General features: G+C 34.5%; 1 protein-coding gene and 1 long non-coding RNA gene across 2 annotated transcripts in view; one reads left to right on the plus strand and one right to left on the minus strand.

The window, feature by feature from the left end:
• UGT8 (UDP glycosyltransferase 8) overlaps positions 1-7,482 on the plus strand; it is a 122,489-nt gene extending 115,007 nt beyond the window's left edge. The window contains 1 exon segment of the mRNA XM_037830536.1: positions 5,240-7,482. Coding sequence (XP_037686464.1) covers positions 5,240-5,603 — 364 coding nt within the window. The 3' untranslated portion in view covers positions 5,604-7,482.
• An 11,798-nt stretch (positions 7,483-19,280) lies between these two features.
• LOC119529794 overlaps positions 19,281-20,583 on the minus strand; it is a 48,979-nt gene continuing 47,676 nt past the window's right edge. The window contains exon 4 of the long non-coding RNA XR_005215950.1: positions 19,281-19,302. This is a non-coding gene — a long non-coding RNA (uncharacterized LOC119529794). The remainder of the gene's footprint in view (positions 19,303-20,583) is intronic.

The following is a 20,583-nucleotide window of genomic DNA, read 5'->3' on the forward strand; positions in this document are numbered from 1 at the left end:
TAAAACAGAAAACTAGGAATAAGGAAATGTTCTCTACATGGTAAAGTTCATATATGAAAAAACCAACAGCTAACATCATAAGTAAGGGTGAAAGACTGAAAACTTTCCCTCTAAGATCAGGAACAAGACCAGGATGCCCACTGTCAACACTGTTATTCAACATTGTACTGGAAGTTCTTGCCAGGCAAGAAATAGAAATAAAAGGCATCCAGGTTGGAAAAGAAGAAGAATTTTCCCTATTTGCAGATGTTAAAATCCTATATACAGAAAATCCTAAAAAAATCCACAATGAAGTTATTAGAGCTAATAAATGAATTCAGCAAAGTGGCAGTTGCAAGATCAACACACAAAAATCAGTGTTGTATCTATACACTAGTAAAGAACAATCTGAAGAAGAAATCAAGAAAAAAATCCGTTTCAATTGCAACCAGCAGAATCAAGTATCTAGGACTAAATCTAACCAAGGAGGTAAAGGACTTGTATCCAGAAAACTACAAAACATTTCTTAAAGAAATCAGAGAAGACCTAAATAAATAGAAGGGCATTCCAAGTTCATGGATTGGAAGACTAAATATTATTAAGTTGTTAATTCTACCCAAAGCAATTTACAGATTCAACTCAATCCCAATCAAAATTCCAGCAGCCTATTTTGCAGAAATGGAAAAGCCAATCATCAAATTTATATGAAAGATAAGGGGCCCCAAATAGTCAAAGGCCTCTCAAAAAGAAGAACAAAGTTGGATGTCTCACCCTTGCCAATCTTAAATCTTATTACAAAGCTATAGTAATGAAAATAGCACAGTACTGGCACAAGGACAGACATATAGACCAATGGAATCAAAATAAGAGTTCAGAAATCAACCCTCACATTTATGGCCAACAGATTTTTTACATGGGTACAAGTCCACTCACTGGGAAAGAACAGTCTCTTCAACAAATGATGCTGGGAAAACTGGGTTTCTATAGGTAAAAGAATGAAGGTGGACCACTACCTCACACCATATTCAAAGATCAACTCAAATTGCACCAAAAGACCTAAATAAAAGAACTATAACTTTAAAATACCTGGAAGAAAACATAGGGGAACATCTTCAGGATATTTTATTAGGCAATGGTTTCTTAGACTTTATTCACTGCACGGGCAACAAAAGAAAAACTATTTAATGGGACCTCATCAAAATTATAAACTTTTTTACATCAAAAGACTTTCTCATGAAAGTAAAATGACAACCTGCATAATGGGAGAAAATATTCAGAAACCACATCTCTGATAAGGGCTTAATATTCAGAATGTAAACAAACCATACAACTCAACAACAAAAAGAGATGCAACCCAATTAAAAAATGGAAAAATGTCTTGAATAGACATTTTGCCAAGAAGGTATGTAAATGGCCAAAAAGTACATGAAAAAGATGCTCAACACATTAGCCATTAGGTAATGCAAATCAAAACCAGAATGAAATAGCATTTAATACTCCCTAGAGTGGGTACTAGTTTAAAAAAAAAAAAAAAACAAAAAAAAAAACAGAAAATTATAGGTGTTGGAGAGGATGTGGAGAAATAGGAACACTCATTCATATTGGTGGGAATGTAAAATGGTGGCACCACTGTGGAAAACAGTTTGGCTATTCATCAGAAAGTTAAGTATAGAATTACCATATGACCCAGCAATCCCACTTCTCGGAATATACCCAAAAGTTTGAAAACAGGGACTTAAACAGATGTTTGCACACCAGTGTTCATAGCAGCATTATTCTCAATTGCCAAAATTGGAAGCAACCCAAATGCCCAGCAGCCAACCAGTGGATAGATGAAGTGTGGTGTATACATGCAATGGAATATTACTCAGCCATTAAAATGAATGAAGTTCTGATACACGTGACAATATAGATGAACCTTGAAGACATGTTGAGTGAAATAAGCCAGACACGAAAGGACAAATATTGCATATTCTCTCTGTATGAAATAATTAGAATAAGCAAATTCATAGAGTCAGAAACTAGAATACAGTTTACCAGCGGCTGGGTTTGGGGTGGGGAATGAGCAGTTAATGCTAAAATTATAAGTTCTATTTGAGCTGATGGAAAAGTTTTGGTAGTGGATGGTGGTGATGATACCACAATATTGTGAACGTAATTAACAGCACTGAATTATATTTTTTAGTGTGCTTAAAAGAGAAAATATTAGACCGTGTATATGTTACTAGAATAAAAAAAATATATATCCATAGTTTTGTACAACACAGTGAACCCTAAAGTAAACCCTGGACTATATTAATTGTACAATTTTAGAAATGTTCTTTCATCAGTTGCTATAATTGACTAATGCAAGGTGGTAGTAATAAGGTTGTATATGGGAACTCTGTATTTTATGCAGGATTTTTCTGTAAATCTACAACTTCTCTAATAAAAGAACAATTGAGCCTTTTATTCTCTCATCTTACATAATGCTGTAGAAAGAAGTGTGTAAGTAATAGCTGTGGCTTGCTCTTTCCTTCTGTCCTAGCACCCTGTTGACTCCTTCTTAAATTTGTTCTTATGTTTGTTGAAGCTTAAGGTTCAGAGGTAGAGCTAAATAATATATAAAACTGTTATCATATCAGTTCCTGAATTTTGAGTTGATTTTTCATTAGGCACGGATGCTCTACGTTTTCAGCTGCCTGCTCGATCTCTCCATTTACTGTGTTTCAGATTGTGGTAGTTTCTCTCAGCCTTCTCTGTGTTTTGTGTTTCCTTGTCCTTTTAATGGCTATACCGTTGTGAGCCATTCATGTTGGAAATATTGCTCGTCCCTCTGACTTCTCCCTGTCTCTTGGCCTCTAATCCAGTCTTTTAACCAGTGCTGCCAGCTCTTCTACTACACCACCTCTGGCATTTGCCCTATATGTGTCTAATCCCACTACCTATATGTCTAATCCCACTACCACATTTTTTGGTGTGTGGCAGTTTCTTTTGAGCCATTAGCATGGTTCTTTGAATGGTCTTCCTACCATCGATTCTTCCTTTCCTTAATCCTCTTCCAAAATGTCTGTTTTAATAACCCGTTTCTGTGATCTAAGGGCTCTTTGGTTCTAAGAACCAAGCTACTTCTCTTGTCATTCAGAACACCCTTGAGTGGGATTCATGTTTTCCTTCCAATCTAACTTCTAACCAAACACCTCTCATACTATAAACTCTTTCTAAATGTACTTGTTCTTGGCATACTCTCACTCTCCCACTTTCTTGCTTTAGTCACACTCTTTCCTTGGCCAATAAGTCTTCACATTTTCAAAGTTTTCTTTCTCTATAAGGCACAGCTCCAGGGCCACATACTCCATAATGTGTTTTTTTTTTATTACCTCCAGGTGAAGATTAATTCTCTTTTCTCTGAATGTTTCTGTCCCTCTTTGATGGTAATTTCTACATTTAGCCTGGTATTTAGATTAGCCTGATCTTGTTGCACATTATAAATGCTCTATGGACGTGTTATTTTTGAATTCTTAATTGTAACTTTCTCGGTGACTGTCATGGGATGTTGATCATACTCATGCTCAGCATGTTTTTATTCCATGAATGAATCAGTGAAAAAATAATGAATTCAAATTATAGCCATTGTTTTCAACTCTGTCGTTCATTAGCTGCATTGGTTTATTCAAAAAAAGAACCTTCCATAATGGGTCAAAAGATGACAAGATGGCATTATTTATGGTAGATACACATAGATCTATACATACAATTTCACCTCTTTACTTACATTCCCATTGACCAATTCCCCATAAACTTACCTGATATCTAGCACTCACCATTCCCTCCATACACTGACTGATGTATATTTCATCCTTAAGTTTCAGTTAGTGGACCACACTTGATTGTACCCATTTAATTCTGTTCCTACAAGTTGACTTACAAATTTAGCAAGAGTCAATTGTGTTTGTCCCCAAGCCTTTTTATAGTAATAATATAATTGAATTAAATATTAAATAAACTGATGAAATTGTGGGTGTTATAAGAATTGTATCTATGAAATTTTTTTTGATCTTCAATCACTTTTTTAATGCAATTTTATTGAGATATATTCATATAACATACAATCCTTCAAAGTATACAATCAGTTCATAGTATCATCATACAGTTGTGCATTCATCACCATAATCTTTGAACATTTTCATTTGAAAATTAAATTGTTTGGAAAGATATAATAAAAGTGAGTTGCTGAGAAAAGATGATGCTATTAAAACTAGGCATCAGAAAGACAACTGTGAAAGTCTGGGAGAGCACCAAACAGAAAGTACAAATTTAGGAAGATTCTGCATTCACATTGCTTCACAAGTATCTGTAATTTCTCATTCCACTTTAAAGAAGATTAAACTGGAAATCATAGAAGATTATTGATGTGCTTTATGCAGGAAAGAGTATCCATGTGGAATCCATGCCTACTCCCAATAGGGATCCATGTTCAAAGAGGCATTGACCATGTGCCAAGATTGACACACAAACGTGTAGTTATATATTTTAAATTAAAATAAAATGATTTCACTATGTATTATCACTTTTTGTGATTCTTCACTTTAATTGGTTTGTATTAACCACTTAAGAAGGGAGTTCTTTATATATACATATACACACACACATAAATGTATCTCCATAAGTACATCCATATGCCCATATACATATATTTACTGCATATAATGTCATACATGTCTTCATAGTGTTATTTCTCAGCCTTTTTCATCTGTTTAAAGTAACCTCACACCAACCATCCCTTAATGCTATCTTAAATTAAAACAATATTAAATATCATTAGTTAAGAAAAAGTAAAGCAGCGGGACTAAGTTCTGCATTTTTTCTCCATCCCTCTTTTTTAGAGTCTAATAAATTAACTTCCCTCCCTAGTTGGGACCCAATGCTTCACATATATGTAAAAGCACATGGAGAGAAGGACTAAGTGTGTATAGGAAGCATGGGGTAGTATGGAAAGAGCATAGGGGTCTAGAGTTTGAAAAACCTGAATCTGAATCTCAACTTTGAAACCATAATCAATTACTTAGGCTCTCTGATTTTCATTTTCCTCACCTGTTTAAAAAAATTGCTAATGGGTTTACATAGGAAAATATATTTAAAGCACTTAACAAAGTGCCTGGCACATACGAGGTATTTAATAACAGACGGTTGTTTTTATTGTTTGCATTGAGAGAGCCACCAGGATAATGAACCTTGCTACATACATGATCATTCTGTGTTTTGCTCCCCCGTTCCGTAGCTACCGTCAGAGGGCCCAGAAGCTTTCAGAAATCCACAAGGATCAACCTGGTCACCCAGTCAATCGGACTGTCTATTGGATAGATTACATTCTTCGTCACAATGGAGCCCATCATCTACGTGCTGCTGTCCATCAAATCTCTCTCTGTCAGTATTTTTTACTGGATATTGCCTTTGTGCTTTTGCTTGGTGCTGCCTTGTTTTACTTCCTCCTGTCCTGGGTGACAAAATTTATCTACAGAAAAATCAAAAGTCTGTGGTCTAGAAATAAGCATAGCACAGTTAATGGACATTATCACAGTGGAATCCTCAATGGCGAGTACAAAAGAAATGGCCACATTAAACATGAAAAGAAGGTGAAATGAGCCAGCAGCCCAAGTGATATTAACAAATCTGCTCAGTCATTGAATTTTTATCACTGTAATTTAGTCTAACAACTACTGAAAGTAAAAGCATCAGAAAGCAATTCTAACACTCCCTATCAGATCTTACTAATGAAATTTTGTGGAATTAAGATGGCTGTAAAAAGCACAAACCTAAAATGCAAAAACGTGTTTTATCCAAATACTGATGCAGAGTTTTGGCACTGAACCTTTTAGAAACCTTAATTATTTAAATCAACTAAATGACTGTGTCAGACCTTAGTTTTAAATTTTCATGTGTGTGTGTCCCAGATAAGGAACGGTTTCTTTTTTCTTAAAACGATAGTATGCGTGTATATGTGTGTGTGTCCTAATTAAGAGAATTTTAGCAGGCTGCTTGTTATATTTGTTGAAGATACAACACATTCAAAAATGAAATAGTTAACAGTCAGGATCCAAAATGTTTCTCTTCTAGCATTTAATATGTGTGAACTCAGACCATTACCCTGAAAGAACATTTTTCTCTCAAAACTGAATGCCGAGAAAGAAAATGAAAAGATAAATGGCACAGTTTTTTTGTACTTTTCTGTTGGCTTAGTTTTTTTGTTTTGTTTTCCTTTGTTTTGTTTTTGTTTCCCTTTTCCTACAGACTACGGACACTTCTAGGGTAGTGGGGAACATGTAATTAAGTAAATGTGCAAATTGGTTTTCACATCTTATTTTTGTTTTCCCTCTAACAATTTTCCTCTGGAAAAAAATTATAGCATTTTTTTATTTTAATGAGTAACATTATGTTAAATTTGTAATTAAGACATAAGAACAAAGCTCTGGCTTTGGTTCAAAGTACTGAAGATTATTGCATTGTTACGTGGGGACACTGAGTGTTTATGTAATTGTTTGATGGATTTTCTATAACGTGATCTTTGAATGTTCAGATGTTAATTCTTCCAAAGTTACATCTTGAAAAAAATTATCTTCATCCTTTTTACTGTCTGGGTCACACAATCTGCATTAAATAGTTGCCAACATTTAATTCTTTTAAATGGAACATTTGCAGTTCTCCATACTGGGACTTGCTTTAGAGCGTCTGGAGAGATGTGAGATCTTATTAACCATCCAAACTTTACATGATATACAGAAGTGACAGAGAAAATGTACCAATTGTTCATGAAAATGAGTTCCTATTTTTTTTCTTACTTCTTCAACCCCCGCTTCAGCACCTTTTTTCAGTCATTGTGGCTGACATGAAACAATGACAGTATTCATTTGAGAGTAAGGATGCAAGTTACAGATATAGAATCAGGACCTCCCTGCTGAACCATTCTCTGGTTGGCAACTATGAGTTTACTTAGCATTTGCACTACACATGTTCAGTGTATGCTTTATTTTTTGTAGTTTAAAATCCCACATCTGAAAGCCGAGAATTGAAAAATATACCATTTACCTATTGCCATTCACTAACATGGAAAGAGTTGTGAAAATTCTAGAATGCTGTAAGTCCTTGTCATACACAATGACATACAACTGCATTATTCTCCCACCAGGAGCCACTCTCCTCTATTTAGAAATAATGTCAAAAATAGTTTTCTAATATACAGTGCAGACAAATGTACTGCTCTCTAAATACTTGAAGAAATGATATTATGCATATAAGCCTATTAGTTATACTTTTTCACAATCTTATCACAATGTTGCAGTTAAAAGGGAAAAAGACAAAGGCAGTGAATGGTGGGATGGTAACAGGACTTAAGAGTGTATGAATGAGTTGATTTTACTTTTTGGAATTGGATGAAATTGACAGTAAACACTGACTGGATGATTAAGCGTAAGTTAATCTCCACTGTGATATAAAACTTAAACAATAAACATGATTTAAAATAGAGAAATGTTGGAAGAAATTTTTATTCTGATTTTGTTTTATAATATTATGTATATCCATTGTAAACATGTTTCTAAACATGTCTCCCAACTTATATATGTGTATAGGAGTGTAAAAACAGTATATCCATGTGAGAACATATTTTATTATTATTAAGCAGAGATACTTATAAGTAAATCAACATAGATATTCAAACTCTGTCCCAGAAGTAAGAAGGTTAAGTGTAGGTATTTACTTATCATTGCTGTTTTCTGTGCCAGTAAGCTTACTGTTAGCCAATTTGGGTAAACAGAGTAATTTAAAATATTCCACTCATGGGCTAGATTCTCCGATAAAGTAAAGTTTACAAGAAGATATTTATTCATTTATTTTTTAGAAAAACTTCTGTAAATACTTCCATAGCTGCCCATCATTATGTCAAAAGCAAATGAAAATTAAGATTTCCACCCACTTTTCCTCTGGAGTGGTAATTTCTAAGCATAAGCAAAGAGGCAGAATTTGGATGTCCAGTGTAGGAAGGGAGGATTTGTTTGGGGTAAAGCAATGATTTATGATCTTTCAGAAGTTGAAGAAAGCTAGAGATTCTCTCTCGAGAATATAGAAACTTTGTGTACAGTTTGGGGATGTTCTCAGTCTTCTAAGTATTATGTTGATCACCTTCTGAGAAGGTCTGCTACAGTGTTTATCAAATTAGGCTTGAGGTTCCTCAAAAAATCACGTCTGAGCTTTACTCAACAACATATTGACCAGCCCATCCCCATTTTATGATACACAACTTCCCCATTCCAACCCCTCTACACTGGAATCTCAAGGAATTCTTCACGTGATCTGATATCTACCCCTGCCCCCTCATCCCTGCTGGGAACAACTGGTGGCAAAGCAGTACAGAGGCAAAATCCTGTTGTTTTTTTTCACCCTTTACCTGTTTCCGCCAAGACTACAAGATTTGCTCTGAGATGACCAAATGGATTCTGATAACCTGCCCCTGCTCCTAGCTCTGCATTGTAATTAGGAATATTAGACAATGTAGTTAGATCTTATGGGGCATAAAACATGCACTGAAATTAGCATGAAAGACGATCAATTTGTTGTAGTGATAATACCTCCTGGAACATTGCTATTTATAAATAGTAAATGCCTTCTCTGAAATATACAACTGTAGTGAATGAAGGAAAGCAATTTTTCCACCAGAATTTAGAAACTGCCATGGAAGGCATTCATTGACATTCAGCACATACATATTCACAACGGACCAGACAATATGCTAGTTATTAAGGGAATTTACGGATGATTAGTGCAATGTCTCCTTCAAGGAGCTTGTGATCTAGTGGGAGACACAGATGCATAATTATAATGCAAGGTTGTGAGGGCTATGGCAGAAGTACATGCAGAGTACTGTACTGTGGGAGCCTCAGGATGCAGGGATACCATGCCTGAGAAGTCTTGGCATGCACCAAAGACAGCTCCGCCCTCATTACCCTCTTGCTTTGTTGTTGTTTATACAACTCCAGTATCATTCATTGCTTCATCACAAGCACCCTCATGAACTTAATTATTATAATTTTTGGAACATCACATTTTGAACTCAAACTCAGGTCGTCTGCTGGTCTTGACTTAGAAGGCTGGCTCCAATACTTCCTAATCTTTAACTTTTGAAGTCTTTATTTGTATAATGGTAATTATCTTGGGTTATCTTGAAGTACATATATATTTAAATACATACATAATATAAATAAACATTTAAATATATATAACCCATTTGAAACATTTAGCATCATGGACAGCATAGGGTGAGCACTCAAATTGGTGGTGTTATTACAGTCGTGGATTTACTGATTCGACTAACCTCTTTGGCATTATTGTGCTTTGGGTTCTTGAATGTTGTGTGTATATGTTTTTTTTTCATTCATTCATTCACCAACTATCCATTATATCTTATATTTGCCTAGTGCTGTTTGAGGTGCCAGAGGTGGAGTAGGCTGTCACATTTATTTCTTGTCTTCTCTCTTCAAAGCTCAGCCTCTCACCAAATCCCAAAGTGCTAGTGAAATTGAATAACTCCTCTTTGAAAATAAAAGGTTTAAAGATGAAAGAACCAAACTAACTTGGCAACATAATTTCAAGGAATAATTCAGTGATCTCTTTTATTATTGAAAGTATAATCAATTCATTTGTCATTCTTTCTTCTAAATAATTCCACTGGTTTCTAAGTGTAAAATCACATTGTAGAAGGCTTATTTGCAGCTGGTGTGATCTAAATGATCTGAAATAGAAAGCTTTTAAATTTAATATGACAAAGTTTGAGAATTAAATGAATTCTATTAGTGAAACTTATCCAAAATATGCACTTAAGAACTCCTTAGCCTTCTTACCTCTGAGACAGTGAGATTTTTCATACAGATTTTGAAGACATTTATTTCATGCAGAGGCTATTGATATTGTTGTCAGACAGCAAAAATATTGTTCCAAAAAATCTCTGTTAGAAATGCTTTGGAAAATGGCACAATTAAAACATTTATATTGCCATTTTTCTACAAATCCACAGAATGTTACAAGTTCTCAGTCATTTAGGTGAGTAGGTTCTGAGTCAAGGGATCAGCAGGGTGAAAAGAGAATGGATGCCAGTTCTCTTAGAATTCAAACAAGGCATTACAATAATTCCACAAAGCACACTATATTTACTTCTGAGTAATTTACATGTGATTTAAGAGAGAATTAATTCATATTGTAGACTGCAAGGTTACTGATAATATGCCTTATAATGTAATAAAAACAGGAGATTTTTTTCAATAGAGTAATATACAATCCAAATTCAGTCTACATAGTCAGAACTGCAATATAAAACTGTATTGTTATTCAAATGCAACCATTATAATAGTGTAAATCTCAAAGAAATCCAACACCAACAGTAAATATCTCAGGTATTTTTATTTATTAACCAATTAATAACCAATTTATTAACCAACTTATTAACCTATTTATTAACCAATTACCAAACATTTTATTTATTAACCAATAAAACCTGAAATTCTCATTGAATTTTATAAAACTAAAATATTTTATTCATGTGTTAGTTTATGTTTACAATTAGTTTTAACTATTTCAGTAACTCTATTTTGTGAAATAAGCAATTGTTTCCTATTATCTAGGGCAGAATTGGCTTGAATTTCACTGAATCATTTTAGTATCCACACTTTTAGAAGTTAACTTCTCCCCTGCCATGAGTCCAATTTTTAGTCCTAATATTAGAATCAAATTTCCATTCATTTCAGAAATAAGTAAAAAGGTAACCAAGAAGGGCTCGTTATTGAGATACTTCCTGCAAATAGATAATTTTATTATTGAGGGATCTATTACTCTTTTACTTAGTGTAATAGTGCATTAGAATGTGAAACACTTATTATGTTATAAAGATTAATTTTGCATATTTGTTCAAATTCTGCTTTAGTTATCCCCTAGAAACTGAAGCCACTGAGTAGTCGTCTTCTAGCAGGAAATGAGAAATTTTGGGTGTGAACACATTTAAGAAAATTGCACGTAACATTACATTTCAAGTTAGCAACAATGTGTAATGTTTTATCTCTCAGTGACTTGTAAGTATCTTGTTCACAAATCAAAGGAACCTGCAGTTACAGACCAGTCATCTAGAAAGGCCCAAGTCTACGATAATGCAAACGTCATCACTTCTGCACAAAATCCTGATTATGCCCCCTGGATATAATGAAAGGTTCAACTTACGAATAGGAAGGCAGTGCTTAAAATGCCAATGTGAACAGTTAGTCTCAGTGGAGAGAAAAAGCAAATGTTAATGACACATATAAAAGAGAGAAATGCATATTTATATAGTTAATTTTCTTTCTCAGTTAATATTTAAATCCCATACTAAATGTTTGTTTAGAAATTAGACTTTAAAAAATTAACTCAAACCAAAAATGGTTTCTCTGTATTTTTTAAAGAATAGCAGTGTTATTTAGCTATTTCAAGAATTCAAACTTCATTTTTTGTTTGTTTGTTTGTTTAGACTGAAGAATATTCAAAAGAACTTGCAAGTTTTAGCAACTAGGTCAGATGAACCTACAAAACCCTGAATAAATTATTAGGAAAATAGAATGAAATTGTTATAAAATAAAATCAACCCACTACTTTGAAAATATTCTTCTTTCTCATACTTCCATCTTCTCATTTATTCTAGAATAAAAAATATTTTGAAATTTAGAAATGTAAACTATATTTAGATCCTTGTAAACAACATTTTCTCTTACAATGAATTCAACTGAAACATGACAGTTTTTATTTGGTCTCTCAAGAAGATCAAGGGAAGGAAAGATGGTACCTCTGAGTAAATTTCATTTATCCAAGGGAGTGGTTTCGTCAGTCTTACCATTTGTGAAAGCACAATTAATATTGAGTTTGGATATGTCAGAGACCAGTTCCATATTTTGTGCTACTGATGTTGTACAACCTGTTCCCCAACCCACCCCCACCCCAAACCTGGTCTCTCCCATCTTCCTGCTTTCAAGCTGTTGCCTTTTTTTCTTGATTTTCAATCACCCTTGTTACGTGTTTTCTAAGTTGCCCTACCATTTTCAGGTTTATGATACATAAATTGTGCCCATGTGTCTAATGATGCTAAAAAAAAAATTTGGAAACAATTAGAAGTCTAAGCATTCCAAATTATAGTAGGCAAAAGCGAGAAAATATCCAGCTGTTTAAAATTTAAACTCTGAATGCTACCTAGGATCTAATGTCCATAAGAAACAATTAATATGCAGATAGTACTTTTTTAGGGATATCACGAGTACCCTCAGGGTACAGCAGAAGTAACCTCAGGGTACAGCATGATTCCCTAGATGTGGTACTGCATGGGATGGGTTTAGGGCTTAGCTCAGTGATCTCTAAACTGTTGAACCCCACATACCCCTTTGAATCCCACCTTGATCAGCTACAATTCTTGCACAATTGGCTTATACAAATAGAGTCCTTTCCTTTCCCTAGTGGAAGCCCATCTTCTATATTCATTAGTAGTGCTCCCTAACAGGATCCTCTATCCCAAGCTATGCTTTCTATCCCTGATTCTGTTAACTCTCATATATTTAGCATCACTCATATCCCTAATGTTAATGGAAGATAGTGGAACCATGGCCAGCTATCTGGTAATGCCAAAGAAAGGCCCAAGACAGATAAGTGTCCAGCGTTTAAGAACTTATGTGAACCTAGGATTGTAGCAGATTTATCTTCCATGTAGCAAGAAACAGAAAGACATGAATGGCAAAGGCAAAGACAAACTGAGAAGGGTTTTCTATAGCCTCAGAAGAAAAAGACCATCTATTCATGCAATTAAACTGAATATTTGTCCACTTTATCTCTGAGTATTACATGAGATACCATGTTTATTTGTTACTTTTGAGGTTTTCTTATAATCTTTGCTTTTGGATTCCAATTATAAACTGAAAGTTGAACACTAGGTGGTTTGTTGGGTTTGGGTGTAACATTGTCTAAGACTCCCTGTCCTCTAAATTTTACCAATATTCCAGTCCCTGCATCCCCTTACCTGTCAGTCCAAACGCTCTTATTAGTTCAAGGTAGGAGTACATTTTGTTGTTATCATCATCAAACAACTCCAATTGTTCTTGTTCTGGTGTCTCTTCTCCTGGAAGACTCTCTATTTCATTGTAAGTTAAATAGCCATTTGCATTGGTGTCAGCACCATAGAAAAAGACTTGCAGATCTAAGGAAATAAGATGCTTTGTGTATTTCAACTCAAATTTTGAATGTCACTCAAACCTCTTCCACCCCTTAGAACAGCACTTTGTTCTCATTAGGCTGATATTTCTGTTCCTCAAATATCCCTAGGCCATTTTTCCCTCCCACCTTGGCTTTTGCTGTATGTCTCTTTACCAATTTTGTTCTTCTTTACCTTTCTTTTTTATTATTTTTATTATTTTTTATTAGAGAAGTTATATATTTACAGAAAAATCATGCAGAAAATATAGAGTTGCTACATACCATCCCCCCTCTATTATTAAGACCTTCCATTAGTGTGGTATATTTCTTACAATTGATGAAAGAATAGAATTATAATTGTACTATTAACTATAGTCCATGTTTTACATTAGAGTTCTTTGTTTGTATTGTATAGTACTGCATGTGTGTTTTTTTTTTTAATTTTTATTCTTTTAACATGTATACAACCCAAAATTACCTTTCTTCCAACATCTAGTTTGTATTATTTCCTCTCCTAAGTGTAATCTGAATTATCTAATCATTTACTTTAATAATTACCTTCCTGTTATCTATATGCTCATGGTGTTTTTATGTTGAACCATCAACTCAGTGTTTTTATTGTTTTCTGTTTACCTCTTTTATCAATATAAGCATTTTAATGGAATAGTCTCCTTCCCTTATACTGCAGTTTTTTTATATATCCATTGGATTTTCTTTCTTTCCTAAAACTTACCAAAAACATTCATCTGACTAAGTTTTAATGGTCTCTTTATCCCTGGTCCTTGACTTAACCTTGCTTGCATTTACTTCCTAACCTCCTGTATTTCTAACATTTCTTACTTGTATATCAAAAGATGCCTATCTTTTGCTGTCAATTCTGAACACACTGATGTAAATCTTATGATCCTAAATTGGAGGTTATCTATAAAGTTTATTTTGGTTTCTGCATAATCAAACCCATTATTCCTTCATTTATGACACCATTAAATAATATCCCTTTGTTAGTATTCTTATCCTCTCTCACTGCTGTAAGTACTGTCCTTATTAAAGCACAAACAGATATTGTTTCCTACATTTGTAAAGTGCCAGGCACCGTATATGACTGAGAATGCAAGGATGAAGAAACCATAGTCCCCAACTTCTAAGAGACAAATCCAGCAACTAAGCAGTTTCAATAAGCAATTATATATTTATATAATGTATTATATGTATAGACAATGTCCATTGCAACTTAGAGAAGGGTGGGAGAAGTCACCACCTGGGTTGTTTTAGTTGCATCATAACAGATAAATAGAAGTTTGCCAGGCAGAGACGTGAATGGAGATAATTTTAGGAAGGTACGGCCTTTTGGTCAAAGGTTATGTAAAGTTTTGCACATTAGGAAACTGCAAGTAATTTAGTCTGACAGGAGTGTGAATGTTGAGTAATAAATGACCCCCATTCTAAGGAAACAGAGAACTATTTTCTAACTGACATCAAGAATTCCCTTTGGATCTTCAGTTTATGACTGTCAAACACATTCTGCACTGCATTAGCTACTCAGGAACTTCCCCCAGGTTACCCGTTTTTGTACCTGTGTGCCTGCTCATATGGTAAGTTTGAAACTTTTGGTTTCAAGCTTCTTATATTACAGATCATTTGACATAATGGAAAGGCTGATATACCAAACTGAACTGTAGATAAAGACAAAAAAAGTACAGTGTCCTTAAGTTTACTTTTGCTTCGTTTAGGAAATCTGCGAAATAGTTGTAATATGTCCACCTTCTTCTTAGCTACTTTGAAGAAACATAGATGAGAATTTTTTCTTCTTAAATTATAAAAGAATATATTGTGACAATGAAAGGATTCACCTAAAGCAACAATTTATAAACTATTTTTTTACTTAACATAATAAAGAAAAGTAAATGCCTAAGAATATTGATTGACAGAGATATCAGGGACAGAGTAGAGACTATGGTTATTTAAGTGGCCATGGATTAAACTATAGTACATAGATTACTGCATAATGTTGTTTATGTCAGAAAAAGAAAAAATTACTATAGTAAAAATAGTAAATAGGAATAATAATAACTGAATATTATGTGCTTTAATTTTAGAAATTTTTAAATCTAGCCATACATATTATCCAGTCAGCAGTCATTGTTTCTACCTACCATTTTTGGTTTTGCTTTAGCAGTTGCTACTCTGTTTTTATTAATCTCCATTTCACAAAAGTACACATTCCAAACACCCAACCCAGGTCCCAGAATCAGATCAACTGTGGCTTTTAAACCTTTCTAAAATTATGGAAGAAAAGTGATAAGCAAACCTGTCTTCAGCATAGCTAAAGGAAAGGAGTGTGGTAACCAAGTGTGGTAAAGAAAGTAATCGTTGCCCATGACTGTTTATTCAATAGTTAGCTCCTTTCTCAGATTCAGTATCTTCTCTGCCAAGGGGTGAAGAACACAGTTTGGCTGCAAAGTAATAAAATTACGAAAAGGTTCAGGTTTGTGTTTGGAGCCCCCGCAGAGTTCTTCTAACCCTTTTTATTTAGGTTTGATTAGATTGTTCTAGCTCCATATCCTTGGAATTAGCAATAAGGAACACGCTTCATTCTTGAGGATGGAGGAAAATAAAGAATAGACATAGATATTTTAAATCATGTTTGGTTACATATTAAGCCTGCATCTATATGAAGGTCAAAATTATAAGATTTAGGCAGATGGCGGGGGGGGGGGTTAAAAAAGAGCTGGCAGAGCAACAGTTGCTGAGAGTGAGAATTTAGATTAGCTTTGGTGCTCATGCAATGAAAAGTAGTTTGAATGTAACTAAGGGAAACTTAGTTACACTCATGCTCTGTTGTTCCTCTCTCTAGGAGTTTTGTTCAAGTGCTTTTGACCAAGAGGAAATCCAAAGCTCCAAATCAAGTCAATTGCTTTCTTCTGAAAAACAGTCAGGCTACTATGTATAAATAGTCACTAAATAAAAAAAAGCAAACAAGAAATATCACTGGCTTGTTTTACACTAGCTTTGTAGAGAACATGACCTAAATCATTCACAGAGGTGTGGCCTATTATGGGTCACTATTTCCCACTTAGGAAGATAGTTACTTTGGTAAGATTTATTGAAGGTTGCACCTTGATATAAGCTTCTGTTTAAGGAGGTTGGACTAGTGACCTTTAAAGTCCTTCTAAATACTGGGTGGACCACTTGACATTAGCATCATAGTTCCTTGGTGTTGTTAAACAAAACCATTGTCCTTTTCCTTCCTTCTTCTTCAGTCATCACCTCCATACCATGTTTGGGGCTTTTCATCACCAAGAATATCTTCACTTCTGAAATAGTCTACTCTAGTATCCCACCTTAGCTTCTGATCATTCCAGAATCCTTATGACTACATTTTTGATGTCCAGTTCCATAACTCTTCTATGTTTTTTCTCAATCTATTACATTCCTTCTGGATGTATTTCCTTTTATAATCAGTCTGGATCTTTGATCCCTAGCAAACAATTCTATTGTCTGGTACCCACGAACTGTCACTCTACTTTTCTTCTGCAGATCATGTTGCAAAAGTCCAGTCCTGGATCAACCCAACCACCTGTGTTCTCTTCCTCTACCTGGATTGCTAAACAATAATGGCAAAAAAAAAAAAACACTTACCCATGTGAACTGGTGCCACTGAAAATGCAAGGTCTTCGTCTTAAGTTGGACTCTCAATGATATTTACTTATCATATGATTTGTTCTTTTACAGTTTCCTCTCTTCTTCTCAATAACTATTTCAACTCTTCACCATTTTTCTCCTAAGGACTTTTAATTAATCAATTTACCTCCATCAGTTTCACAGATAACCTTGCTATTATTTCATCAAAAAAATACAGGCAAGCCAGCAAGTTCCTTCACCATCTTGCCACTTTTCCTAACTTATTTGTATCCACATCTACCCTTTTCTTCCTTTGTATAATTTCACTGAAATTAATGAAAATGTGACAAAACAAATAAAGCAAAACAGACATACATTTTCTCCTATTTTCTAAATATAATCTTACTATCTAGATTCCACTTTGGACTTGTTCATTTTTGTGGTGCCATCAAGATGTCCAAGTGGAAATGTCTAGTAGGCAGTTGAATATACAGATCTGGAATCTGGGAAAGGAAGTCTGACTGGAAATATGTCTTTTGGATTTATCAACAGATACATACTAAATTAAATTGTGGCAGAAGAGTGTCTGGCACACAGAACACACCCAATAGTATCAACAGTTTCTTGTCTCCAACCCCCAATCTCTTCCTCTTCCTCTATATATTTGCTGTAGCTTCCTAATTGTTCTCCCTGCCCCCAGACTTCCTTTCCCACAATCTATTTTTATTTGACTTCTGCTGTAATCTGTCAAAACATGCAAATTTAATCATGTTTCTTCTTATTACTCAAAGCCTTTAAGTAGCTCCCTATTCACAGTAAGATAAAACCTAGACTCTGCCATGGCCATTCATTAGCAATGACATCCACAAACTCTTTTCTTGCCACTTAGCACACCTTCCCACCAGTCAAATACATTTTCTTGTAATTTCTTACATATGTAATACACTCTCTATTGAATGTAAGCTTTAGTATTTACTTCTTTAGTTCCGGAGTTCCTATCACCTTTTATCTCTTTCCTGACCTCTCCTCCAATACTGTATTCACACTTTGCTTGGCTAACTACTTCTTTTTTAAATCTCAGCTCCGTTACTGTGTTATAGAGAAAGTCTTCTCAGTCTGGGATATACCCTTTCCCATAATTTCTCTCTTGGTTTTCTGTGCTCACTGCTAGCTTAGATTCATCATAATTGTCCACCTATGCGTTTCTCCACTAACAACACTGTTAGTGACCTTCTATATTTGTATTCCCAGCACTTAGTACAGACCTGAGACATAGGAAGCATAAATATTTGTGGAATTAATCAAAAGAGCATTCTAGTTCTTTTCTGTCTCACTGTTTCCATACCAGCATAAGTTATGACTTGGGATGAGAATTTGGGGTAGGAATAGGGCTAAATTTATTCTTACTGAGGCAAAAAATATATAAATGTTGCCTCTTACTTAGTTTTTCTCAAGTAAGATTCCTTGCTAGCTTTCTCTTAGAATGAAGCACGTATATATTTTTCTCTTTCCTCTACTAAAATTTAAGTTTCTCCATAGCAGGAACCATGTCTCCCTTGTTCACTGATGTATAGTCAGTACATGGCAGACAATCAGAGGATTTGGCAATAAGTAATTAATTAATTTCCTTCTAGGGGAAGTCTACAATAAGAGTGCATGAGGCTTTGTTTCTGACCTAATTTCTTCCATAATTATTCTTGCTTCATTAAAGATAGCCCTATGTTTGGATCTTTGTCTGTTAGGTTATTACTGACCTTTCTGCTTTGTTGCCCTGATTTTTATATTAAAAATTAAGCTATAAATATACTAGTTTTCAAACAACTTATTACAGCCATGTCAAAGGCAAACAACATAGTCATTTTTTTAAGTTCTTTAGCTATAATTTCCTCCAATGTGGGAGGCTTTGTTATCTTTTCATGAATTAACATTAACACATTATTCATGAGTATTCAGGCAATATAGGATTCATTTTTTTTAATACTAGATGAAATTTTACTCACTGTAGTTTGATTTTATGCCACTAGAACCTGGACACTGAACATTCAGGTTCATATAATTCTTGCTATCATTTCATAGAATAAACTATACATGGGAGCACTGTAGGGTAAAATGAAGAGATCATTCTTTCCAGTCATCCTCTCCCCTCAGAATTATTTTAGAGTTAAATATATAAAAGTATAATGAATTGTTTGGCAGAAGAAATGCTATAAATAGATATAATTAAAATATTGACATTTAATATTTATAAGCAGGAGAAATAAAGTGATAAAAATAAGGTGATATTTACACAGCTGACATGGAGACAAATTATTTTGGTGATTCTTTCCCAGATGATATTCTTGGACACTCAGCTTTGCTTCAAATCAGGAAACTTACCTGTAAGATTCTTTATTAATGAAATGATTATCTTGGATTTTTCTTTTAATATTTCAGAATTTACTATCTTGGGGGGATCTTGTGATGTTAGTTCTGGAACAGCTTTTAAAAAAGAACAAAATTGTCAGTGACCCTGATCTAAGAGATGAGAGCAAATGAATACTCACACATTTGGTATAGAGTAACTAGGCAAACAAATGTAGGTCTGAATTATCATCCTAGCCTATAATCATCTCACCAAGTGATCTGGAATAGATTGTGCTTATTTCCATGCTTTTTTCCATTATAAATACAATAAAAGGTTGCCCATTCTCACAGGGTGATGTTTCATTTCCTTCTCCCTCCCTTTACGAATGCTTGTCTGTGTTAAGTTATTTAGATTATTCAGTAGGATAATTCACTATTTTTTCATAAAAAGAAACATTTATTGAGTACCCACTCTGTGTGCTAGGCTAGGCATTGTGGATATTGGGTTAAGTAAGACATTGTCTTTGATACGAGATCTACGCTCTAACAAAAAGTTTGATACAAGAGGTTCTTGGTTGTAGAATCTGCCCAGGTTGAGATTTCCAATACAATTGACATTTCCAAATGTAGCTTCACCCATCTTTCTATTAAAATAGCCATGATGACAAAGGAAAAGGTAAAAATAATCACTTTATATATCTCAGGAAACCAAGCAACAGCTGTTTGATTACTCTAATGAAATTTTGACTAAAGATAAAATACTACATAGATATTACTTTGTGAGCAAGTCACTGTCATGTTAGCCTCCCCTCCCAGGAAGTGCTGTGATGTGGGTTGGGGAATGGATACTAGCATCTCTGGTGGCCAACTATACCAATTTTCTCAGAATGATCCAGACTTTAGCAGTGAAAGTCCCAGGTCTTGGCAAACCAGAATGGTTGGTCACCCAACTACCACCTTGCATTCTGTTAACCATAATCCTATTATGGAAAGGGTAAGGAAAACTAGAAATGCTTATCAGCAGTCTATATATTGTTCTCTTCTGTGCATGATTACATACAATTTCTAATATGTGGGTCTACACCACTTTCCTACCCCCTTTATTTATTTGGAGTTTTCATCAGAGTGGGTGAACTTACAAAAAAGAGAAATTCAAAATCTGTGGGACAAATTTTCAGAAGAAAGAAAACCAGAGCTGAAATGTACTCTTCACTCTGAGGGCAGAGTGAGGTAATGATCCCTACCGTATGCTCAGGATTTACTGTAGAACTATTTACTCTAATGCCTTAAGACTAAGAGTGGAGTTAAAGGACAGAATAGTATATTGGTTAAGAGCAGGGACTCTTGAACCAGATTTTCTGAGTTTCAAATCATAACTCTGGCACTTACCTTAGGTAAGTTATTGTATCTCAGTTT

Source organism: Choloepus didactylus, chromosome 3 (assembly GCF_015220235.1).
Source record: "Choloepus didactylus isolate mChoDid1 chromosome 3, mChoDid1.pri, whole genome shotgun sequence".
NCBI lineage: Eukaryota > Metazoa > Chordata > Mammalia > Pilosa > Megalonychidae > Choloepus > Choloepus didactylus.